The sequence below is a fragment of the Mustela nigripes genome, chromosome 4 (assembly GCF_022355385.1).
Source record: "Mustela nigripes isolate SB6536 chromosome 4, MUSNIG.SB6536, whole genome shotgun sequence".
Lineage (NCBI taxonomy): Eukaryota > Metazoa > Chordata > Mammalia > Carnivora > Mustelidae > Mustela > Mustela nigripes.
This window is the reverse complement of record NC_081560.1, coordinates 58,969,478-58,996,453: the sequence shown is the minus strand read 5'-3', so window position 1 is coordinate 58,996,453 and position 26,976 is coordinate 58,969,478. Positions and strand designations below refer to the sequence as shown.

At 35.4% G+C, this 26,976-nt stretch overlaps 1 protein-coding gene across 3 annotated transcripts in view; it reads right to left on the bottom strand.

The window, feature by feature from the left end:
- The window catches only part of AGMO (alkylglycerol monooxygenase), a 349,068-nt gene that overhangs the window by 205,009 nt on the left and 117,083 nt on the right, over positions 1-26,976 (bottom strand). For all 3 annotated transcript variants that reach the window (XM_059395717.1, XM_059395720.1, XM_059395719.1), the window contains exon 4: positions 10,830-10,933. In XM_059395717.1, coding sequence (XP_059251700.1) covers positions 10,830-10,933 — 104 coding nt within the window. The remainder of the gene's footprint in view (positions 1-10,829; positions 10,934-26,976) is intronic.

Sequence of the window (26,976 nt, the reverse complement as noted above, 5' to 3'; positions counted from 1 at the left end):
TTTAATGCCATTCTGAGAAGACTAGATTTATCCTAGGCTGTGAGAGAGTGGTTAAACATTTTTTTTTAAACTTATGAGAAATATAAAAAATAGGTTTGAAATCTATTTCACTAGCCCAGTGAAAAACTGCATACATTTAAGCATAGAAGTAGCCATGGGGATACAGAGGCAGGACATGCACCAGGAATCTAAGGCTTTGTTAACTATTCAAACAGAGGACATGAGAGGGACAGAGGAGTATCAGAAGACACCCAGATTTGAAGGCTTGTATGCTGGGTGATGTTCACTAAGACGGCAGACGGGAGGAAGAAGAGGTTTATAAAGTTTAACCTAGAGAATGCTGTGTTAGAGTCCTTGAGGTATATCTCAAGGAAGCTGTTGAGTAAGAATATACGTCATGCAAATATCGACTGGACTGAAAAATGACACTGGATTTGTAGGTTTGGATGAGAGGAACAGTGTGCCTGAAATCCAGACCTCACTAAGTTTAAAAATCACTCAAAAGAGTTGTTGAAATAGAGGTAGGAATTACTTCTCTTTTTGTAAGAAGAAGGAAGGAGAGAGTTGGGGGTTTTCCTTCAATAGAACATATGGATGGGGAAGAAGATTTCTTTTTTTTTTTTTTATGTGAAAAAAAGAATACATTTTTGTTGTATTCAGAAAGAGCCAGTTAAAAGGAAGAGGGACAGGGTGCCTGGGTGGCTCAGTCAGCTAAGGGTCTGCCTTCAGCTCAGGTCATGATCCCAGGGTCCCGGCATCGAGTCCCGCATCAGGCTCCCTGCTTGGTAGAGAGCCTGCTTCTCCCTCTCCCTCTGCCTGCCTCTCTGCCTACTTGTACTCTCTATCTCTCTGTCAAATAAATAAAATCTTAAAAAAAAAAAAAGGAAGAGGGACAGATGTCAAGAGTAGCTGGTCACTGAGGGTTGCTGGGGGGTGGGTGGAGAAGGATAGGGTGGTGGGGTCATGAACATTGGGGAGGGTATATGCTACGGTGAGTGCTGTGAAGTGTGTAAGCCTGATGATTCACAGACCTGTACCCCTGGGTCAAATAATACAGTATATGTTAGGAAAAAAAAAAAAAAAAAGAGTAGCTAGTCACAGTCCAAGGAACTAAGGAGCAGTGTCACCAGTTTAATAATAAGATCTGCAGAAAAGAGGTGAACATTTTCATAAAACTAGATACAAGAAAGTGTGTGCACCTGTGACTTCACTAACCTTAATGATATATCTAAAAAGAAAGCAGAGAAAGGGAAAACCAGAAAAACTCATATTCTCTGAAGATTTAAATACGTTCATTGGCTGAAAGCAAGGAGCATGAGTAGAGAAGAGCCCTTGAGCAGACTGCAGAATTCTGGAAGGTCTTCTCCCAGGTAGGGAGGACAGCGTGGTGAACAGCACTGACCCCTCGGCTCCATCTGGAAGCCATACATGGAGGGGCAACAAGCTGCCAGCTGCTGCTGCAGGGAGCCCACAGAGCTCACAAGCTGGCTGTGGGAAGGAAGTAGGTAGGTGACCGGATTCCAGCACAGCTTGGGGATTTCAGGGCAGATGCAACAGAAGGCAGCGGGCTTTTCTCCAGAGTCAAAGAAATGATGCACTTCAGGTTGGACAGAGTAGGAAATAAAGCTGTAAGTAAGGTATGACAAACTTCGGACAAGCAGCAGTCGAGAGGGGAGAGCCGTCCACAAGTAAGCTGCAAAGCAAATCGGTTCAAGTTAAGTGTCTAATTACTTTGAATGAAATGGGAAAATAAAATGGAGCTTCAGGATTCATGTCTATCTTATTTTAATAAAATAGTTTAACACTACTAGTATTTGTACTTCTATGATTCTCATTTATTTTTATAATGTTGCTTTAGAGAAAAAAAATTTCCTTCAGAGTTGAGGAACTAAAGATGAAATCATCAGCACACCGTCCCACATTCCTAAAATCTACACAATATATCATGACATAGAACCAGATCTTGTGATCACAGGTAGAATGTACTTATTATCTCTATCCTTAAAACACATCTACATAAATTGTATGTTTGGAATAAGCGCTTGTGTTTCTACTTAAGAAGTCCTTATTTTAACTAATCTAGGCCCGGCCTTCTGTTCCCATTTCTATGATTTTATCCATTTTCCCCTTTGTTCATTCCACCTTCTTATACATCCTATATTCTAGCCTTACTCAAACTTTATGCATTGAATATGTTTCCCCAGAAGATATGTGAGGCCTTATCCCCTAGTACCTCAGAACTTTTCAGTGAATTTATTTGGAAACAGATTCTTCAGGAGGTAATCAAGGTAAAATGAAGTAATTAGGGTGAGCTCTAATTCAAAATGACAGGTTTCCTTATAAACGGGGGCAATCTGGATACAGAGGCAGATAGACACACAGGAAAAATAGCACATGAAGATAACGGCAGAGATCGGTGTCATGTATCTACAAGCCAACAACTTCAAAAATCGCCAGCAAAACATCAAAGGTTAGAAGAGAGGCATGGAACAGATACTGCCTCACAGGTTTCAGGAGGAACCAACCCTACCCTGATATCCAATTTCTAGCCTCCAGAACTATGAGGCAATATGTTTCTAAGACCCAGTCTTTGGCACTTTGTTATGGCAGTTCTGGGAAACTAATACACATGCCATACACTTTATTTGCAATTCCCTGAGTTTATTATACCTTTTTCCCCCCCAGAATTTTGTATTTTCAAAGACGTGCTCCTCCTACATAATATTCCATTTACAACCCCATTCTTGGCAAAATTTTATTCTTCTTACAGATTGCGCTTAAGCATTTCTTCTGTGATGCTCCCCTTCACCCACCATGGTTCCCAAAGCAGAGGCTTCTCTCCAAAACCTTAACAACTTGTATTTATAATGGCTGTTGACTTACTGGAATCCCACCAGGGAAAACAAGCACCTTAAGAACAAACCTCATGTCCTATTTCTCTTCATATCTCCTACCTGTGCCATCATGACCAGCTCTGCCAATCAAGACTGTATATGGAAAACAAAGAAATGAATGGATGCATGTCTCAAAATAAGAATAATTATATGTAAAGAGAGTGGAATATTTCAGCCAGTTTTCTTATTTAAGTAGAAAGAAGATAATGCTGTCCTATGTAGAGCTCTTTACTATGAATCTTTTTATTTGTCCTTCAGCATAAAAACTACAAATGACTATCAAATTTCTGTAAAATGAAACATCAAATATCAGAGGATAATTTTTTATTTTTATCAAATCTTAAATTGATTTTAGTACACCACAGAATAATTCCATTTTCCTGATGCACGCTAGAATCACGGCTCAGACTAGTCAAGATACAAACAAGCGAAGGACTTCATTTATTTAATATGTGGACATGAACTTTGTCTTATATGCTGTCTTGAATGGTGGTTGATGGTGGCGAGAAATGCCTTGGAGTTCTGAGGCAAAGTCCTGAGAGATGTTTTGTTTCTTTTCTGCATGGGGAGCTCAGGGCATGCTTTCCATCTGTGACATAAGAGTTATGAGAATTTTATCCCCAATGTATTTGACTGCAGTACATCAAAGTTGTTAGTTTCTGTGTCTTTATTTGTTCACATTTGTCTTTGTGTAATTCCAACTCCCACATATTGAAAGACAGTCTTTGCTTATGTAGTTTGGCAGAAAGTACAATGTAATAAAAGATTTGAGATTTCGCTAAAGGTTCCTCTGAAGTCTTATATGTAATATAAAAACAATATTACACATGTGAGTCATACTTGATATAGTCCAAAGAATTTCCACACTTGTCATTTAAGGTAATTTTCAAAGTAACAATAGAAAAAGGCAGAGCAAATATTAATTATCCCATTTCATGTACAAAATCACTGAGATACAAACATTAATCAATTGATTCAGAGTGGCAAAGCTACTTAATAACTGAGCTATCTGGGATTCAGACTTCCTTATTTCTGGTAAATTGTTCCCTCATGTTTCTTAAATGTAATCAGTATGTATTTTTAAATTACTATGCTCAAAAATAATATCACCATATATTTACAGGTTCCCTAACTTGTGGTAAGAAAAGTTTTCATAAATTGATATTATAACTGTATTTCTTTCCTCTGATGGTGGAAAAATGTACCTCTTAGACTACTAATATACCATAAACACATTTTATAAATTCTTATAACATTGATTATAACACTAACCTAAAAAGCAAAACAATTTTAAAGATTGAGATACACTACAGAGCTAAAAATAAATTAGCCAATCTAGTTACTTAAGCTAAGTGCATGTATCATTAATTTTCATGCTTTTAAGAGAAATACTCAGCTTACTAAATGTAGAGATTACTCTTTCCTATTCTATAGCTTCATATATGAAACAAATATGCCAAAATAGATTTTATTCAAAAAGATAAATAAGTTACTTACATATGCTATAATTTTTGGAGATATTTTAAATAAAAAAAACCTCACATGAATGACAGATTTAAATTATTTCACATACTGGACTTAGCCTACTTAACGTAGAAAAGTGACATCCATAATGTCAAATATATGACATCCATAAAACTTCAAAATTTCTTTCAGTTTATGTACTATACCTTTATTAAGCACTGACTGCATCAGGCACTTTGGAGATACTAGTGAAAAATATCTTTTAAAGTTTACAGGCTGGCATGAAAAGCAATAATGCAAATAATAAATACTATAATAGTGATATGCAAGGTTTTTATGGGATTAAAAAAAAAAGCAACCTAGGCAAAGTTGGAAAGCATCTGTAGAGATGAATGAATTGAGTCTTGAAGGATTTAACACTCAAGCGAGCAATAAGTTTCCTGGCAGAGGTCACTGGTTATGCAATGGCATAACAAGACATTATAACATAGTAGATTTAAGGAACTGAAAATTGTTACTTGAAGATGAGGAGACAGTGGGAGACTGTGGGAGATGAGACTGGGGACATAAGAGGGACCAGGTTTTGACCACCTCTGAATGTGGTAGGGAGTCTATGAAATTCCTTTCTCAAAGCTATAGAGCAATTCAGCTTGTTCAGAGCCAGCATTGTGGAAAGGGAACAGTGAGTGATGGGTGGAGGAATTAAGAATGGAGAAAAAAGAGTTACTTCAGAACTATTTTAAAATAGTACTGCCTGAGGGCATCTCAGTGGCTTAACTGGTTGAATGTCTGACTCTTGCTTTTGGCTCAGGTCATGATCTCGGGGTTGTGGGACTGAGCCCCACACATGGCTCAGGGCTGGGTGCAGAGTCTGCTTGGGATTCTCCATCTCCCCTCCCTCTGCCCCTCCCTCAGCTCGTGTTCTCGAAACAAACAAACAAACAAATAAATAAATAAATAAATAAAATCCTTAAGCAAATAAAATAGTACTGGCTGAATCACTGTTCTCTAGGATGCTTTAGGCGTCCCTGAAATTAATGACTACAGTTGTTAGTTCTAAGTGGCTTTGTTTGGTTGGTTTTGGTTTTTTAGAGTTGTTATACCATCCACCATGGCTCTAGGAAAATATAGGTATGTACACGTAGTTATATTTTTTAATAAATATTTTTGTAATAGTTTTATATTTGTAAAAGAGTTTCAAAGACAGCCACTCGGGAAAACAGCTTGAAGGTTCCTCAAAAAGTTGAAAATAGAGCTACTGTATGACCCAGCAATTGCTCTATTGGGTATTTACCCTGAAGATACAACTGTAGTGATCTGAAGAGGCATAGCAGCAATGTCCACAATAGCCAAACTATGGAAAGAACCTAGATGTCCATCAACAGATGAATGGATAAAGAAGATGTGGTATATATATACACAATGGAATACTATGCAGCCATCAAAAGAAATGAAACCTTGCCATTTGCAATGATGTAGATGGAACCAGAGGGTATTATGCTGAGCGAAATAAGTCAAACAGAGAAAAACAATTATCATATGATCTCTCTGATATGAGGAATTTGAGAGGGAGGGCAGGGGGTAGTGGGATTAGGTAAGGAAAAAAATGAAGAAAGATGGGATCGGGAGGGAGACAAACCATGTCTCACAAAACAAACTGAGGGTTGCTGGGTTATGGACATTGGGGAAGGTATGTACTATGGTAAGTGCTGGGAAATGTGTAAGCCTTAGAATTCACAGACCTGTAACCCTGGAGCAAATAATACATTGCATGTTAGTAAAAATAATTTTTTAAAAAGAGTTGCAAAGATAGTACAGAGTAGCTACATACTCTCTACGCAGTCTCTCTTATTAACATTTTATTATACTGAATTGCCAAAACTAAGAAACAAATTGGTACATTACTATTAACTAAACTCCACTAAACTTCACACTTTATTTAGATTTCACTAGCTTTTTTCCCCCTAATGTTCTTTTTCTGGTTTTGGATCCCACCCAGGATGCATCATTACATAGTCTCAGATCCTTTTCTGATCTGTGACAGTTTTCTCAGATGTCCCTTGTGTTGTTTCATTTTATACTTTTGAGGAGTACTAGGTTAGGTATTTTGTAGAATTGTTAATTTTATCTGAGATTATGTTTGCCAAGTTTCTCCATTCTGAAGTTATCTCCCATGCCCACCTCACCCTTCGTCTATTTTTCCTTTTGGTGTGTGTGTTTTGTTTGTTTTTATCTGAATATAGTTGACACACAGTGTTGTATTAGTTTCAAGTATACAGCTTACTGATTTGACAAGTTTATACATTATGCTATGGTTATCACAAGTGTCGTTAACATCTGTCCCATTACATCACTATTATCTCTTATACATTCTCTATTCTTTGTACAGGAGTTATTCAGTATAGTCTACAATCAAAGGGCTGGGTAAGGGGGGCATTAAGCATTATTTTCTGGGGCAGGGAAGTATCTACAAATGTTACCTGGAATTTTTATGGAATTCTTCAAAGGAATTTATCTCCTATATATTTGTCCCTATTTATTTAGTTATTCAATCATCTATCTACATCAGTATGGACTTGTTTCAAAGATATTTATTTTATACTTTGGATTATAACTCCACACTGTGTTACATATTCTGTTGTTCAAATTGTTCCAGATTTTGGCCATTAAGAATTCCTTCAAGTTAGATCTTGTAACCCTTTGACATACCCCATTCTATTATTTTCTCGCACTTCTCTAGCTATGCTTTGAATATAAACTATAGCATTCAGGTATTTTATCTGAAATAAAGCTGGAAGAAAATGAAATGTTAATCTTGACACTGTTATATATAACAGGAGATATATATATATATCTATGGATCATGATTCACTTTATTATTTGGAGAGATTATGATGTTTAAGACTGAAGTAACATGCAAAACCACCTATTTCAGTATATGTCACTTAAAATGATACTCCATCCATTGCAGTTCTTTTAGGATGAGTAATGTTAAACCTAAGGTTAAAACTGGTTTTAAAGAAAGTGCACAAAAGTATGGTTAGAGATTCTTAAAAGCTGAATTCTCATCTTACCTACCTCAAATGACAGGTTTGCTACCCTAATTTTATAGTAATATCAAAGAAAAACACTTAGAGATTAATTATGCTTTTCATTTTACAAATTAATTTTCTCTTCAAAGACATGTATTATTTGTTCTAAGATATACTGTTACCTAACTACCAAGTTATATATCTTACCTATCAGCACTAATGAAAAGAATCTTAAAAATGACTCAAAGAAGGAAAAAAAAAAGGCTCAAAGAAAATGAAAAAACCTGATGATGTTCTTTGATTTTAATGTCCAGAAAGACCTGGACCTATTACAGATTGCTAACCATCACAGACACTTACCTATGCCATCTTCTAACAGACCTACAAATGCTAGACAAAAAAAACTAGGCTGATTCACAATCTCTACCGTTTATTCCCCACACTGAAAATCGCCCACTCCTTCCCCTACCCTAAATTAGCAGCTTCTCATGCATTCCCAATGCTCATTTCCTTACTCAGCATATTTTGTGTCGTTGGCAAGATGATATGAGGTTGTAAAAGGGATTTATACTAGCAATAAATAGGTGTGAACCTGAATTTTACTTAGGTTTTCACTAATCTGTAACTTTGAGTGCATTGACTTAAGAGGGGGAACAGCACAAATGAAACCAGTAGACATTACCATAAACTTGAAGTCAGATGTCTGGACTCAAATTCCAACCAGCAATGTTCAATACTGTATGATGTAGCAGGCTCCTCTGAGATTCATCTTGTAGCTTTTAAAATGGGTGATTTAAATATATTGTCTCCCAGATTTCTTCTGACAGCTCTAAAAAGTCTGTGATGCTCTGACAAAAATTTTTGTTTGGTAATTCCTCAGAAAACCAATTCACTCACTGCATTTGATTTTCCTGGAGCAACTTCAAATATAGCTCTGTCTCCTCTTGGAGGTTTTCTACCCCAAAATGTAAGCACTGGAGGCTTGAGTTATCTTTATGCTAAGTAATCTTTATAACTCAGGAGAGAATAAAGATTTTTGAGATTATTCTTTTAAACAGTCACATATTCAAACCTGTTTTGTAGAGGATAATATGTTTATATTAATGAAGCTATTTCTTAAGATGGGAGGGCAGTCAGTATACCTCCCCTCATTAGGGGCCTCTTCCCTTTATTCACTAGAGCTCTAGACCAGTCTTGAGCTAGGCAACTGTGAAAGAGGTAGTATTTTCCTCATGTTAAATTGTCCAGAGTTCTAGCACAAGCTGTAAGGAGATGGAATATATATAATATAATATAAATTCTTTCATTTCCACCTATGTTTCTTAGAGTATGTTATGGATTGAATGTGTCCCCCCCCCCCCGCAAAATTCATGTGTTGAAACCTATCCCCTAATACCTCAGAATGTGACCTTATTTGGAAATAGAGTCCTTATAGATGTAATTAATTAAGATGTACTCACAATGGAGTAGGGTGGGCTTAATTCAAAATGACCAATGTCCTTACATATAAAAAAGAGAAATCTGGATGTAGACACAGGGAGATGACCATGTGAAGACTGGCATTATGCTCCTAAAGGCCAAGGAACTATCACAAACTAAAAGTTTCAGAGACACAGGGCTAGAACAGTTCCTTCCCTGGAGTCTTCACGGGGGACCACGGCCCTGATGACACCCTGATTTCAGATTTCTGGCCTCGAGAACTACAAGACAACACAACTCTGTTGCTCTGGGCTACTCAGTTTGTAATACTTTGTCATGGTAGCCCTAGGAAATTAACACAAGCCTTTACACGTGGTATGGGGGTGGAGGGGTGGATTTCGTTTTGTATCTCTTTCAGAAAATATATTTGTACCATCACTGGCTTATAGATTTGTTTTTGCCTATGCTGCTGTTTGGGTTCCAACACCTGCCAGTACACGTATTTTTATAGATTATGAGGCACATGGTTTCAAATATGGGGCTTTGCCACTTTCTAGCTGTGTAATTAACCTCACTGACCTTCCGTTCTCTGATAATAGTAACACTTGATCTAACATTGTAATATAAGTAAAAAACAATGTAGAGACATAAGAGTATTTAGTGTGGAAGATAAGATCTGGGATCCTGCAGCCTGGTTGAATGAGTTCAAATTCATTCCTCCCTTTTAGGAGTTCTGGGACTAAACTACAAACTCAGTTTCATGAAAGTTATAATAGTACCTGTGTCTTAAAGTTGTCATGAAGAGCAAATAAGTTAATGCATAAAGTGATCTTAGAAGACTGGCACACAGAAAGTATTCAATAAATGATATCTAGAAGTACTTGTAAACTATAAGGAACCATACAAAAGTTAGATCATTATCATTTTTTTGAGGGACTTTTTTTGGTATTTATTTTTCTTATATATTTTTTATTATGTTCAGTTAGCCACTATATAGTACATCATTAGTTTTTGATGTAGTGTTCAATGACTCATTAGTTACATATAACAACCAGTGTTCATTGCAGCATGTGTCCTCCTTAATACCCATCACCCTGTTACCCCCTTCCCTTATCCCCTCCCCTCTGAAACCCTCAGTTTGTTTCCCAGGGTCCCTAGTCTCTCGTGGTTCATCTTCCTCTCTGATTTCTCCCCCTTTAGATTTCCCTCCCTTCCCCTATGATCCTCTGTAGATAATTATAATTTATGGTTAGTAGCACTTACACATTGGTAACTCTGACTTTCTTTTTCTTTTAAACTTATCTCTAAACCCAATGTGTGCTCAAACTCATGACCCCAAAATCAAGAGTTAGATGCTCTGTGGACTGAGCCAGACAGATGCCCCGAAAACTCTGACCTTCTAGCTCAATATGCCTCTTAGCAGCAGTAGTCTGGATAGCTATGGAGATCCAAAGAGTGACAATCACAAATGAGGGCTATTAGCAAGTGGGTCAGGTTTGCCCAGTGAATCAGAAGAAACTTCAAACTAGAGGCTATTTCTGGTTTTCATTAGTCTGCTCTTTCCTTGTGCAAAAATATTTTAGAGCAAAAATTTTTATTGAGCATCATATTAACTGCTTTAATACGTAAGTGAAAAGCAAAGAATTTAATTAATTTCACTTGGGCATGCAGAAATGGGTATTGGCTTTTCAAAAACCGCTTTTAAAAGTTTCAGATGAAAACTTTGCATATATTTGAACTGAGATACATATCATTCGTTAGTTATGGTAAATTAAAAAAATAGCAAATTTCTCACTTTGCTTTATACCTCAAGGTGAAGTTGTTTTTTGTTGTTACGCTTTGTTTTATCAAACAAAAGACCACCATTACAAAACATCACTTGCTTCACATGTGTCTTGCCTTATAGAAGGAGAAAAAAGTCTTTTAGTAAAATATTTTCTTAACTTGGAGGAAACAGGAACAATTGAGACTTTAAAGAATGTATTATATAATTACCTTTATCCAATTTTATACAACTTACCCAAGAAGTATATAGTTGCAAAACAGATTGTCTCAGAGCTGTGGATAAGTTATAGTCTTCAGAACTGTGGTGGGTTTGGTGTCCAGCCCACATGATATTAACCTCTGCAAAACACATAATTTGAAATGAGCCATGAGAATAAGAACAAAGCAACTTCCATTTTCACTTGTGTATGCAGCTCTTAAGTGAGGAAGAAAAATCTGGAACATCTCTGAGAAACCTAGCCAATATAATTATAATTAAAATAAGCTGCTTCAGATGACTTTTGGAATCAGAGGGCATAAATTACAAACAAATAAGAAAACTGAAACATAGCAAATAAGTATGTATAGTGTGTATGATATAATTAAATGCATCCAGGAAGCTAAAATGACTTCCAAAATCTATAATTACTAATGTATTGTATTATGACAAATCATAAAAGCTAACTGTCAATGTTGTAACAATACAGTCAATGGATAGTGATGATTTTTCAGTATGTGATAATATATTTATAATTAAGGAAGAATAATGTGATGGGAGAAATTGGTACATAAATTTTGGAATGAAATATTACACAAAAATTCCTTCCTGATGGCTTTTTAAGAAGTCTCAAAATCTGTGTATTGGAATAAAAGGCAAAGCAGAGTAATATTTGGTTCTAAGACTCAACATTTCATTTTTTTTTGGACATTTTCATATAACATTTCATTTTTATTTACAGAAATAAATTAGCTAATACATACAGCTCTTCCTGTACCTTACCAAACACTACCATTTCTAAAATTCTACCACATAATTGCTGTTCATCTTTATAGTAAAAAAGGAAATGTAAGTTATTTTCATCAAGTATTATGCAGATTTCCCACATACTGACTTGCAATTCATTTACATCCCAAAGAAATAGTTGTTTCTTCTACAATATGCCACTATACTGACCTCCTAAGTACAGAACAAGACCACATCTTTCATCTTGTGAATATTTTTTTTTATCAGAATTACAGATACCACACTAGAGTCTATTCAGTTGAAAGACAGTATGTTCTTAGCTAAACTATTACTGTGTTCTTTGCTGCAAATGAAGGAGATAAAATTAACTCTGTGGCATGATCACTGTATCCATGCCAGTATAGATCAGAAATTAAATCTTTTAGTTTGGCATGCGTGGGGACTGAACAGTGACTCTAAGAGTGGAAATACTGCATGGGTTATTCCCCCCTCCCCCCCTTTTTTTTTAAAGAGAGAGCGTGGACACTGGTGCACATGAGCTGGGGGAGGGAGAAAGGAGGAAGGGCAGAGCAAAAGGAAAGACTCTTAAGCAGACTCCACATCCAGCATGAAGCCTAGCTCTGGGCTTGATCTAAGGACTCTGAGATCACGACCTGAACCAAAATCAAAAGTCAGGTGCTTAACAAACTAAGCCACACAGGTGCCCTGGTTATTGGTCTTTGCAGCTGCCATATACTAGTAGTTAAAACACCCAGCACATGGTAGAATAATTTGTTAGAGAATTTTATGAAAATCAGGGAGATATAAATATGTAAATTTATATAAATATAAACAAACAAACAAACTTCTTCTCCCACCACTTTGGATGACTTCTCTGCCATTCACTAAGGAAATGAATGCTCTCTAGACAATCTATGCAGGGAGTTACCAAGCAACATCTGCAAAAGAATTTTGGTAAATAGATGATAATTCAGATATAAGGACTTAATACTGTGAAAATGGAAAGACTATGAACAGAATTACGAATAGAGGGCCCCATCAGAAGTCCAAAGTTATATATTTTCAAGGGTGGGCGAGTATTTTCATAAGCCGTAAGTTTATACGTAACTTAGATCCTGACTGGTTGACATTTTAATCATTCCTAGTAATGACCCTATATTTTTACCCAAGCAATTAAAGAAATTGCTCTTATACAAATGAAAACTACTTGACCACAATGATCTCTAACTTCCCAGGTATAATCCTTGAAATAGCCTAGAACCTTAATCTCTGCTTTACTGAATAGTTTATACAGCTACAAATAAAAGAGATAAACCAAGAATCCTATGGCACTATTGTGTGGAGTTTATTAACAGGTAATAAATTTGGTGAATCTCATTAAGTCTTTTAAAACTCCTTAAAAGGTTGGAAATAATCCAAATACCACCTTCTCTTTGGAACATACCCTTTATTAAACATTTTAGGGCCTATTACTTAAAAACTTTATTACAAAAAAATTCATTGTCCCTTTTGTTGGACTTCTTGGGATTTGCTTTAAAAATTTATCATAAGGCATCCATGTTATGAGTTCAGAAGAGGATAAGCTAATCAGATGAGGTCCAATTAGAGAGTAATACCATATATTTAAATTACTTCCTATAACTTCCACAGAAGCTAAATGGTGGAACAAAGAATCCACAAAGGTGGAGGTTAAAGACCTATCTCTTCAGTTGTTTTAAAAGCATTTACTTCCTATCACAAACTGTGTGTAACACAAGCCTTCATTCAATGAAGTACAGCTGTATAAACAGGGAACAGTAACTGGATCCTACTGCCTTACCTCTGCCACTCTTCAGAACTAGGAAAAACAAGAAAAAATATAAGATTTTCCCCCCACAGTTTATGCACCTTACTTGAAGTAAATCATTTTCAAAGTGAGTATAAAAATGCATTTTATAAAAAATTGTTTCAATAGTTCTTTTGCAAACAAAATGAAAAATTAGTCCTGCCTTTACAAATATGTTCATTTTCTCTGATATTTGAATTATCTGTTCTAAGGGATAAAAACAAATATTAAAGAGGAAAAAATGGTATTTTAAGAATAAACATCTTTTCTATAAAATAACTAATGTAATTATAAGTTGTAGTACATAACAATTTTATTTTCCTACCAGAAAATTATTGATTATACAAGCATATGGTATGTTATTATGTCTTCTCAATGATACAGTTAGAAATAGTTATGCCACTTCCCAGTGTTAAAGATTTATATAACATATATAATATATTTTATTAATACATTGACCAATCAATTTGGTCAAAATTTAATATAAAATGTGTGTTTGTGTGCTCCATATCTCTGGAAACACTTGGCATTATTAATTTTATTTTTAATTCATTTATCTCATGGGATTCTAAAAGCTATGTATTTGTATCAAATTGAAGTTTTAATTTTCACTGAAATATGGCTAATGACTATGATTATCTTCCATGTGGTTATTTGCCATCTGCATATTTTCTTTGAACTATCTATTCAAAATTTGTGCTCGCATTTTAGTTGAGTTGTTTTCTTACTATTGAGCTTTCAGAAATCTTATATATTCTTCACATAAGTCCTTTATTAGATATATGATTTGCAAAGATTTTCTCCTATGCCATGGCCTGACATTTCATTTTTTAATGGTGTCTTATGAGGAACAAAAGTTTTGATTTGGATGAAACCCAATATAAATATTTGAGAGTTTTATAAAAAGACATTTTCAGGCTATATAACAAAGAACAGAGTTTATTATGGAGAAAATTTTCAGAATGATGAGAAATTTGTGTGTAGAAGCTAATAGAGTCTATGTGTTTTATACATTTAAAATGTATCTCAATAAGTCTCTTGTCTAAGTAAGTGCTTTGTCATCTATGGATGGAGAGAATAACCCTGTAGATTAATCTGAGACATAAGCATAGGTCTATAAGAAATTTTCACAGGTACAGGATAACTATTTAACCTTTATTGGTGGACAGGTCAGAAAGCCTTGGGGCAGCGTTGGAGGGTGATGATGTTGTCTTCACTTATAATTTGGAAAGCCCTCAAGTTATGAAGGCAGAAATGTAACAGGCATATTTGTAAAATGTAAGTGATGCTTGGCATCCAGAAAAGGGTGATAGTGACACTTTATGCAATATTTAGCATATTTTGTTACTGTGGAACATGAGAGCTGTAAATATTCTCATGGAATTGCTTGGTTTACATTTTTAATTTTATAAGTAATAAAAATGAAATAGAAAGGGTGAAGGGAAAAACTGTTTCACTAAAGAAGAGAAAGGAATTTTTTTCTCCTTCTCTTTCAGCAACAATTTACTTAATATATTCACACCCTTGTTGGATTTTTCTTTTTTCCCATCAGTAATGATAATAAATGGGTCCAAGTATTTTCTGAGCCTCGGATGATACTTTCCAATAAGTAAACAACATTAAAGGAATTCAAAATGCACTATTAAGTAACAATATTGGATAGGGACAACTGTCTATCCCCTTTAACAAGAAATCTAACACTATAAAACACTGAACTTTCCCATTTTTAAGATGAAAAAAAAATCTTTAAAAGTTTTCTGATCTCTTCCAAATATGATCAATAAATGATTTCAAGAAGTTTACTGAGCTAAGAAAATATAAAGTTAGGAACAGACTTAAGCTATTAAAGTCTAATGAAAATATAACAGCTACTGAAAATCAATGAAAATGCCCTCACTTACTTTCCTTTCTCCACTCACTGAATGAATTACAATATCATCAATTTTATTAATACAACTTCATACTCTTCCTATAACAGCATATGAAATTATGATGATAAAATTGATGACAATACCAATTCATTCAATGAGACTGATATTCTTTGTTGTATTTTATTATAATCTGTTCTTTGTCCACTTAATACCAAAACACAAATTACTAAGTATATCTCAAAATGTCAAATCAATGAAAATAAAATTGACACGTTGGCTGGACCTCCACATTTTTGTTCAACACATTTTGCATATATCCAGACGTTCAGCATCAGAGAAACTGTTCAGATATAGAACCGACCAAATTTTTCTCTTATCTGAATGTTGGCAACATGTAGATATTAAATCATTTCTTTAGAGGAGGTAATGTGATGTCACTAAAATTGTCACAAACACTAAACAGTTACTCTAATCTTTCTAGGAATTGAAACTTTAATATTTTTCAAAAATATATATATTCAAATGGAAGCTTTTAAAGTCTATCATGTAGAGTTTTAGAATGAGAATTCTCCATTTATATGTTTATATTATTTTCAAATTTAAACCAGGCAAAACAAAACAACAACAACAACAACAAAAAAAAAAAACAAAAAAAAAGATATAGCTTTTCAATATGAAGTAAAAAAAAAAAAAAACTTAAGAATTTACATTATTTTTCCAACCCAAACTTCTGTTTCTCTACAATGCATAAGCAAAAAATAATGTAATACTTATTTGAATAAAATGGTAAAGTTAATTAAAATCATATTGATAAGTATGTTATTACTACCTACCACATTCTCATGCATTACAAAAAGAAATGTAATTTTAAAATTTTAGAATTTTGATACCTCCACATTTATGTCCATTGTATTCTTTTAAATCCATTGGGGAAAGTCTAAGAATTAAGATTAAATTTAATAAGGTTACATTTTAATTGCAGATTTTAAAAAATAAAGACTTATTTAGAACTAATCTATTAAATCTCTACTATGTACAAATATTTGTTTAGGTATTCTAAGAGATAGAAGCACAAAATGGAAAAGAAAATCCCTCGAAGAACCCGCAACCAAACAAAAATTTTTAAAAAGGTATAGAAAGGACTGACTGGTCCCGGAAGGTTTTATGTACCTTAAAATATACATAATTCTGTGTAAATTGCACATGTTCTGCATCACTTTGTAGTCGACATTTTATACAAACTTTTTTTTTTTTTAATTTTTTATTTTTGATAAACATATATTTTTATCCCCAGGGGTACAGGTCTGTGAATCAACAGGTTTACATACTTCACAGCACTCACCAAATCACATACCCTCCCCAATGTCCATAATCCCACCCCCTTCTCCCAAACCCCCTCCCCCCGGCAACCCTCAGTTTGTTTTGTGAGATTAAGAGTCACTTATGGTTTGTCTCCCTCCCAATCCCATCTTGTTTCATTTATTCTTCTTCTACCCACTTAAGCCTCCATGTTGTATCACCACTTCCTTATACAAACTTTTTAAAGAGTATTATAACCAGGGCTTCCAGGGAATGTAAGAAGGCATTACCTTTATTCTGTTGGAGTGACTAACCAGTTCTCTACCTTCCTTTATTTTCTACACTGACAATGTTACTAAAATGAAATTTCACAGTATCTCATGCAATTCAACTTTTGATCATTGCCTACTCGACTCAATGGTTACAACTGTCATAAAGGTCCCTCCCTGTTTTTACTCAGAGATGAGATTGATTAATAAGAGTTACAATACAAATCATATTAACAGCAATGATTATGAACCTATAAAAGTGCTTAGCATGTACTAGGCAATATTTAAGCAGTTTACATGTACTAATTCATATGTTACTCACAGCTACTAAGTTTACATGTACTAATTCATATGTTACTCACAGCTAGAAGATAAAAGGATAATTGTATGGTTTCCATTTTATAGATGAGGACATGGAGACACAATGGAATCTAACAATTTGCTACGGGAAGTAATGATTGTTATTCTAATTAATTATTTTTGTTATAAATTAATTATTTTTGTTATTAGTTGCAGAAACTATATTTTCTACCCCCACTGCACCTCAGTGGGTGTCATGACTGATTCTCAGTGATGCAGTATGAGTAGAAATACTGTGTGTAACCTCAGGATGAGGTAAAGAACAGCTGTGCCTCCTCCATTCTCTCTGTTCCCCTTCCCTTTCAACTGCCAACAACATACAGAATATTCAGCAGAGGACGCTGGTGCCCTGGGCTCTATATGCAAAGACAAAGATGGGAGGATTTTCAATTTCTACACCATAGCATGGAGGAGGGTGCTTCCATTCACCCATACTTAAGCAGAATGCGAGTGAGAAATAAAGCTTTCTTGCTTTAAGTCACTGGGATTTGTTATAACTCAATGAACTAACTCTACTACATCCCCATTAATAAGTTTTGCTCTCAGTACAAATGAATGTGATGTGGTTACCAACAATGCCATTGACCTAATACAAAGCTATGTTCTCCAGTACTCAGTTCTTCCTACAGACTCACTTCAATAGGGAAAGCACTCCATAGCACACTGGGCAAACTGCTACCTATGTTTGTTTGTTCGTTTCTTTCTTTCTTTCTTTCCTGCTACCTATGTTTCTAAATGCAAACTTCAACTAGCATAGCTCAAGATAATACATTTTATTATCACTAAACTTCCGAAATGACTGCTTAGAAGAGATGGTTATAGGAAATCCAGAACATATCATGTGTCTTTTTCCTCTCTTTCCTCTGCCACCTGGAGTCATCCCTGACTTCATTCTCATAACTTTACTGTCCATTCTGTTACAAGGTTATATGCAAGGTTGCTTGAAAGTAATGCTATGAATAAGGCAATGTACCCTTTTCCTTCTCTAAGCTCTGTCATTCTCCATTTATACTTTCTACTCCTTGTCAGTTTGTGTGTAGATATTGGTCAAGACTAAGTAATCACCTAGATTTCTTTCACTTGGAACTTATCTTTTTCTGGCCCTACACCATGGGCTGGGTAATCTGCTACAGCATCCTCATTTATATCACTGCTGAGGCATGGAAAGAGCTTTTCCACACTCAGTAGAAAACATATCATTGAACTAAGAGACTCTTAAGTGGCACGCATACGGAAATTTCCAGAAATGTAAGAGGCCAATGAAGAAATATTTTTGGTTGAGATTCCCATACCTTTCAACCTATGTGGAAAATTGGCCATGTCCATAAGGAAACTATCCCTACCTGAAAAAGTTAGCAGAATTAGCTAAAAATCCTTTGAAATAAAAGTTAACAGTATTACATTTCAAAATAATTACAAATTTGACAATGTTTATATCTCATGAAATTTACTCATGCATTGAATAAAACCAAATTCTACTGCCTAAGGGTCCTGGTTGTGAGCAGCCACATTAATGTCATGACTTGAGTTTGGTGAAATTAGTAATTTTATTATGAGATTCTTAAAATTTATTCAGATTCTAAGAAAGGCACACACTTTCATAAATTCATAAAAGCAAAAAATTTTCCAGAGTACTTAATGACATCTATTTGGCATTCATAATACCCCAAGTAGCACAAGCAGGGGGCAGAAATCGGGGAGAAGAGCTCTCTTTAGGTCAACAGAGTTAGCTAGGATTGGCAAGCTCTCTGTGATACTCCTTCTTTCAGCATGCTTACCTGTGGTGAGATACAATGAACTTCGGCTGTGTTATATTGGGAGCAATGATTTATAAAATTTTTCTCTACAAGTCACAGAATCTAAGAACAAATAACCTCCAAAGTTTAAAAAGAGAGCAACGTAAGAAGTGAATAGGAAGGCAAAGCAACCAGGGGTTGTCAGGAAAAGACAGGAAACCAGGAAAAATGACACTGAAGCCACTAGTTAGAAAGTGGTTGCAATATGTCTTTATTCTCTCTGTCAGATAAATCCCATGAGTAAATGTAGATTACCTTCCAACAACAACAAAAATCTACCAGTAACTCTTTGTCAATAAGAGCTTTCTATTGACCTTACTATTTCAAACTAGTCTTTACTGTGTCATGGCAAATGAGTGTGATTTTTATGTTAGAAACTTTCAGTACCACTGGACATACAAGAAATGCTATGATGTCCAATGAAGGTGACAGACTGAACCCAAACTGAATGTTCCAACTGGAACAAGTCAGTGCATTCTTTGTGAATGATGTCATTCTGATATAGCTTATCGTTGTCAGGTTTTTGAGGACACAGTCTATACCTGAAGGATTTTCTTTTGTACACTGGAACTGTTGTTCCTCACTCTGTTATTACCACTTGTTGACAACATCTTGGAACTGAATGTTGTTACTCTGACAAGTTATTTTGTCCTTTCCTCTGCTCCCCTCAAAGTACTCCTTAAATCTGAATGTATGTCTGACTTGGGAGGATGCCAAGGACTATTTTGTCCCACTAATACTGGGAAAAGAGGTTCATGTAATACTTTTAGACCTATGGGCACTGAAAGATGGAAGTGGTTATGGGGCAGCATATGCCCTCCTGTTCTAATGCAGTAAACTCATTGTCTACCCCTTAGATTCCCTAATCATGGCCCCTTTGCTATATGACTTTCAAACTCAAATGCTGTTTCTTTTTTTTTTTTTTTTAAGATTTTATTTATTTATTTGACAGAGAGAGATCACAAGTAGGCAGAGAGAGAGGAGGAAGCAGGCTCCCTGCTGAGCAGAGAGCCCGATGCGGGACTCGACCCCAGGACCCTGAGATCATGACCTGAGCCGAAGGCAGCGGCTTAACCCACTGAGCCACCCGGGTGCCCTCAAATGCTGTTTCTTAACTGAATTCATTGTCTTCTGCCCATAATTTCTGTTTCTAAACTTGTAATATGATTATTGTTCCTCTGATCATGACTTTCTCCTCCCTCCTGTCGCCAGTGAGATTCCACTTTGGATTTCCCATTAATCTACTGTATCACCTGATTCCTTTCTTTCATAATCCATGCCTGCTCTCCTGCTCTGAGTCCTCAGTGCCTCAGTACTATCAGGAAATATTCACTGTGTGACATCTATGTATACAATATGTTGCCCTTAGATTATTCATAGTCTTGTGTAAGGGTCAGCATTGATTTATGGGCCAAATCCAGCCTACAACCTGCTTTGTAGAGCCAACAAACTAAGACTGGCTTTTACATATTTGAAATGACTAAAGTAAAATCAGAAGATTAACAGTTTGTGACAAAGGAATATTACATGAAAAAAGCACGTAGTTTCCCCTTTCTCTTTCTTGTGTTCCCTGCATTCTCTGGGTGTGAACACCCTCAGCACTTACACAGTCCCCTATCTTTTCAGGACCTGTCAAAATATTCTTTATCTCTCAAGGACCATTGCCTATGTCATTTTCTTGCTCTCCTGGCCACAATTATTATACAATCTTTATTATTCTTAGGCCTCTAACATCACAAATACTCTACTATTTTGCATCCTCTTCTATTTTATAGGCTTCTTAATGAGAGAGATTAATTTGTCCATCTTTGTATTTTCTACAGCACCTCATTGTGTCTTTGCATAGTAGACACCAATATATTTTTTTGATTAAACCTGCATTTATAAAAAAATTGGCTCATCTGAATAATCACTAGACAAGTCACACTATTTTATTTACTAAATATATGTATTTTCATTAGTAAAATCAATACTTTTTAAATTTTCACCTTCCCTTTATACTGATCCCTTCTCTCTAATTTCAATCATAATGAAACATTCCACTTTGTAAAACACGATCCCTTGACCTTCCATTTCTTTAATCTGTCCTTCAAACATCTTAAAAGAGCAGTTTATTGACTTCCTTACCTCTCATTCATTCTTAAGCTCATTCTTAATATCACTTAATTCTTTCCAAAATCCTTATTGGCCTCTTTCTTGTCAAAACTAGACTTCTTCTAGTTGTCATTCTATTTGAACTTTCTGAAATATTTGACCACTGCATCCGTTTTGAAAACCTCTTCCTTTGGCGTTCCTTTCCCCTTGTTCCCCATTCTCTTTTTTCTTTTTTCAGGCCAGGTGCATTTCCCCAACCTCTTCCCTTTTATTCACCCTTTTTTTTTGCTCTTCACACTTGTTGTTTTTCATGGTGTGCTATTACCTAAAATTACTTCAATAACCACTTGTTCAAAAGTTGATGGTTTCCAAATACTTCAGTCTATAGGTCTCTGTTGACTTCTGGGTCTGAATTCCTTTGGGGCAAATTCCATACACATTATGCTTTATTCCTTTGGGGCAAATTCCATACACATTATGCTTTGAATCTATTTCATTGTCTTGTTTTCTCCCCTGTAGTTCTTTCTTTCTAAATGGTATCACCATCATCTTGGCAAGGAGAGAGAATAGCCCCAAAGAACCTCAAAGAAGAAGCAGATCTCAGTGTCTTTTTGTATCCTTTTGACCTCTCTTTAGATAGTTATGCAGGGCTGATCATATAATCAGGACAAAAACCAATATTTCTGTATAAATAAAATTTTTAAAATGAATGACTTCACATAAGCCTGTGATATTTTCTTCTAATACACTGCAGCAAGAAGGCCTAAGAGTTGGTTTTATTACTAATAAGAACATTCATATATATGAGAAATTATGAAGAAAAATGTTGAATGGAAAAGGTAACACAGAAGAACATTATTACTAGGTAGTAAATAATAAAATGGAAGATATTCTTTTTTTAAAGTTTTGTCATTTTAGAAAAATTACAGTGGAGAGCACATGAAGAAACTTAAAAACTGTATTTACATGTCAAATTCTAAAGTAGTAAGATAGCTTTCATACTAAAGGACATTCTCCTCTAGTTCCTCAAAATTACTAAATATTTTTATATGGTGTATTGCTGCCCCTCTGGTCTTGAAGTTAGAATAACAAACTTGGAGTCCATCCACCTGTAGTGCTGTTTTTTGATTTTTAAAAATTTATTTCATTTTTTAAATTTCAGAATTCACTGTTTATGCACCACATACAGTGCTCCATGCAATACATGCCCTCCATAACATCCACCACCAGGCTCACCCAACCCCCCTCACCCCCACCCCTCCAAAACCCTCAGTTTGTTTCTCAGAGTCCACAGTCTCTCATGCTTCATCTCCCCTTCCAATTTCTCCCAACTCCCTTCTCCTCTCCATCTCCCCATGTCCTCTGTGTTATTCCTTATGTACCACAAGTAAGCCAAGCCATACGATAATTGGCTCTCTCTGCTTGACTTATTTCACTTAGCATAATCTCTTCCAGTCCCACCCATGTTGATACAAAAGTGGGGTATTCATTCTTTCTGATGGAGGCATAATACTCCTGGACCACATCTTCTTTATCCATTCATCCATTGAAGGGCATCTTTCCATAGGGTTCTTTCCACAGTTTGGTGACTGTGACCATTGCTGCTATGAACATTGGGGTACAGATGGCCCTTCTTTTCACTACATCTCTATCTTTGGGGTAAATACCCTGTAGTGCAAGTGCAGGGTAACAGGGCAGCTCTATTTTTAATTTCTTAAGGAATCTCCACACTGTTTTCCAAAGTGGCTGCACCAACTTGCATTCCCACCAACAGCAGAAGAGGGTTCCTCTCTCTCCACATCCTCTCCAATACTTGTTGTTTACGGTCTTGTTAATTTTGGCCATTCTAACTCATGTAAGGTGGTATGTCAATGTTATTTTGATTTGAATCTCCCTGATGGCTAATGATGATGAACATTTTTTCATGTGTCTGTTAGCCATTTGTATGTCTTCTTTGGAGAAGTGTTTTGTCCATGTTTTCTGCCCATTTTTTGACATGGTTATTTGTTTTGTGTGTGTTGAGTTTGAGGAGTTCTTTATAGATCTTGGATATCACCCCTTTTTTAGTGTCATCTGTGAATATCTTCTCCCATTCTGTGGGTTGCCTCTTTGTTTGGTTGACTGTTTCCTTTGCTGTGCAGAAGCTTTTGATCTTGATGAAGTCCCAAAAGTTCATTTTTGCTTTTGTTTCCTTTGCCTTTGGAGACATAGTTTGAAAGAAGTTGCTGTGGCCAATGTCAAAGAGGTTACTGTTTATGTTCTCCTCTAGGATTCTTTTTGTTTTTTTTTTAAGGTTGTATTTATTTATTTGACAGATCACATGTAGGCAGAGAGGCAGGCAGAGAGAGAGGAGGAAGCAGGCTCTCTGCAGAGCAGAGAGTCCGATGCGCAGCTCGATCCCAGGACCTTGGGATCATGACCTGAGCCAAAGGCAGAGGCTTAACCCACTGAGCCACCCAGGTGCCCCTCTCCTCTAGGATTCTGATGGATTTCTGCCTCATGTTGAGGTCTTCTATCCATTTTGAGTTTATCTCTGTAGATGGTGTAAGAGAATGGTCGAGTTTCATTCTTCTACACATAGTTGTCCAATTTTCCAAGCACCATTTATTGAACAGACTTTGTTTTTCGATTTCTTAACCACTTGCAGAATGTCACCATTAAAGCTGTCCCACCTGCTTATACTTGAGCTTATCCCATCACAAAATTAATCTCTACTTGAAGATATATTTTTGATACATTTTTGAGGCTGGGAGAATATGAATGTGATATATCACTTTTTCATATTTTTTTCAGAAGCCTCAAACAATAAAAGCAAAAACAAAATAATATAGCTACACAAAACTTCCTGAATATTTTAAAATCCCCAAAGAGAAAACTAAAAAAATGGCCAAAACACAGGACTATCCATGTGGTTCTTCTGTGGTGTTACTCAATTTGTTACTAAAATCCAAAAGAAGTCAGTCAAAGCTTCCATGCATGCCCCTTTCTCCTTCTTTTCCGTTATTCCAAATAGCTGTTGTTGTACTATGAACTGGTCTTAATCTTACTAGTCAAATACAAAGAACAATATTTTTTACTGAAAAAAATTCTCTTCTCTAGGAGTAGCATTGTACTTAAATATAATTTCAAAAACAAGGTATTAGAAATATTTTATAATGATATTAGTATAAAAAACTATTATTTTTAAAGTCACTCTGCATGCAGTGAAGATGACTTAAATTGGTTAAAAGTAAAAGGACATGAAGCAAAATATCTAAGTCTACAGCTCATACTGGATATTTCTCAGTAGAGTCTAACACCCATGAGTCCACAGTAATTTTCATTGATCTGTGATTTTTTTGTAGTGCATTGTAAATTTGAGGGGCCATAAATATATTAGATAACACAACAGATTAGTATAGATCAGAACAATGATCTTACTATGTTCCTCCTAGTAATTCTCTCTTTTCCTGTGATCAACTTGTCTGAAACCTTGTCAAATAACCAAAAAAAAAAAAAAAGAAAGAAAAAAAGAAAAAAAGAAAAAAAAATCTCCTAGTGTTGCAGAGTTGCATAAAGTGGTTTCCTATAATGATGTCACGTTTGATGTTGCAGACCATGTGAAACAGATTAACTGTGACCAAATTAGTATTCTTTTGTAAGGCCAGCTGATGTGCACATGTAAAACATGCAACACACACTTTGAGTTGCAATTAATGACTCTCAAACACTATAACATCAAGAATTTCAATCTTGTACATATTTACCTTACAGAGATTTAATGTTTCTTGAAACAACCAACATGACAACATAAAGTAATTTCAATGCATTTTCATCCTTGAGAAACTTACTAGAAAAATGCTTTAGTGGAATTTTTTTTTTTTGGTTGGATAATGCCTCACTTGTTCTTTTTAAAGAGTTCTTATATTCATGTGTTCTCGGCTGTCTTTAGGAAAGATTGATGTCTGGTGTCACTGCTAGGAAGTGCAAACTGTTCAGCCTCACTGCAATCTGTGTCCTCATCCTCTTGCTCCACAGGATACCACATACTTTGGCAGCCAACATTCAGAAGGGAAGTGCTTTAATGGCAATAAGTGATGCCAATGAAACCTTTCCCACAATACTCAAAACTTAGTGGTTGGAAGCTGAGGCAACAAACCGTGGGACTAAAGAGGATAAATGGATAATAAGTTAGCCAACAGGTTCTAATGCTACTTATCTAGCCAATGCTGAAAGAGATCCAAAATTTCCTCTACCATAACACTTTTCACCAAAATTTCATCTTCACAATCACCTGGCAGAATCTGGATCTGTTTAACATGTCTTGACCCTCTTTTTCCAGACATAAGAGCTTAGTGATCAATTGTATTAATAATAACAATTGTCAGTGTGGTTTTTTAGAAGTCATTTCCACAGTATAACATGTTCCAGCTATACCTCCACCCCTATGGAGAGTAGAGCAATAGGAGGGAACACTTTGCAATGTAAGTAAAATGAGAGGAATTTATATAAAATGACATAAAACAGGTGTTAAAGAAACACTGAGCTCCTTAGTGGGGGGAAAAAAGTGACACTGTGGAAGCAAGACATTCAAAATGTCATGATGTGATCATGGCAGTCATTTAGAGTTCCCAATGTTTCCATTGATATGAGTGAGTTAAGGTATTGCCTTTCATGAAAAAAAAATGTGGCTACATTCACAATATCAAGCAGGAAGAGAATGTGCACTGTTCTTTTTTATAGATGGAGTTGGATTCTGCTTGAGATAAAGAAGTTCCTCATTTGATTGCTTTAGTTTACAAATATAGTTAAAGGCACCAAATCCATTGAAACCAACTTACCGCATGGTGATTTGATCTACCACCTTGGTCCTATCATATCCATTCTTTAAGCAAATGACCTAATTCTTTGAACTATTTATTGAAATAAACATTCAATATTTTGCAAGTAAAACCATTAAGCATAAGATCTCAAACTGATCCTAACAACCATGAGTGATTTCTCTAGGAAGCATAAGTTGTATTTTGGTTTTGCTTTTTTTTAGTTTCTGCCTAGGTCACTGCCAAGACTTTTTAAAATGTAAATAAAATTCTTCTAGGTCTTTTATGCTGTTTTTAAATTAGGGACACCAAAAAGGAACCATTAAAAAAAATTAAAAAAGAAAGAAAGAAAATATAAAGGAGGCAGGGGAAGTAAAGACAAAAAACAAAAAAGATTCTTGCAAGCCATTGTGAAGAGAGATGAAGGTAGCTCAGAAGAGAAGTAAAAAACATACATTGAAAAACCAAAATATTTAGAGAGGTAGTCATGTTTTTGAGATTATCTTTGCTAATCTTAATAATGATTTCTTATTATTATTTTAAAGAAGAGGAAATTGAGGAAAAACTTTTCAAGATCATAGCTACAAAGTGGGAGAGCCAGAATTTAAATCCAGACCTTTCTGGTCTCTGAGACCATACGCTTGCCTGAAGTCTGAAACTGGTAAATGTCACCAGCTCTGCATGAGATGAATGTCCAGGTGAGTGATGCATAGTGACTGCTTTAAAAAGTGTGTTCTTTAGACAGAGAAGATGACGACATTCATACGAAAAAGAAAATGGAAAATAGGAAACCACTAGTGCCATATTAGTCGTGTAAACATTGCTCGTAAAGGAGATCAGGGAAAGAACAATATAGCTGGGGCCAGATTAGTCAGGTTAAAACCTCAGAAAAGGCTAGGGCTGAGGCTCTGCCTGAACGTTAAAATAATAATTTCCTAGAAGGTTAGTGTTCAGGCATATTAAGAGAGTAAGTTTCTCTATTAAAAATATATAAAAGAAATGAAATCTTGCCATTTGCAACAACATGGATGGAACTAGAGCGTATCATGCTTAGCGAAATAAGTCAAGCAGAGAAAGACAACTATCATATGATCTCCCTGATATGAGGAAGTGGTGATACAAGATG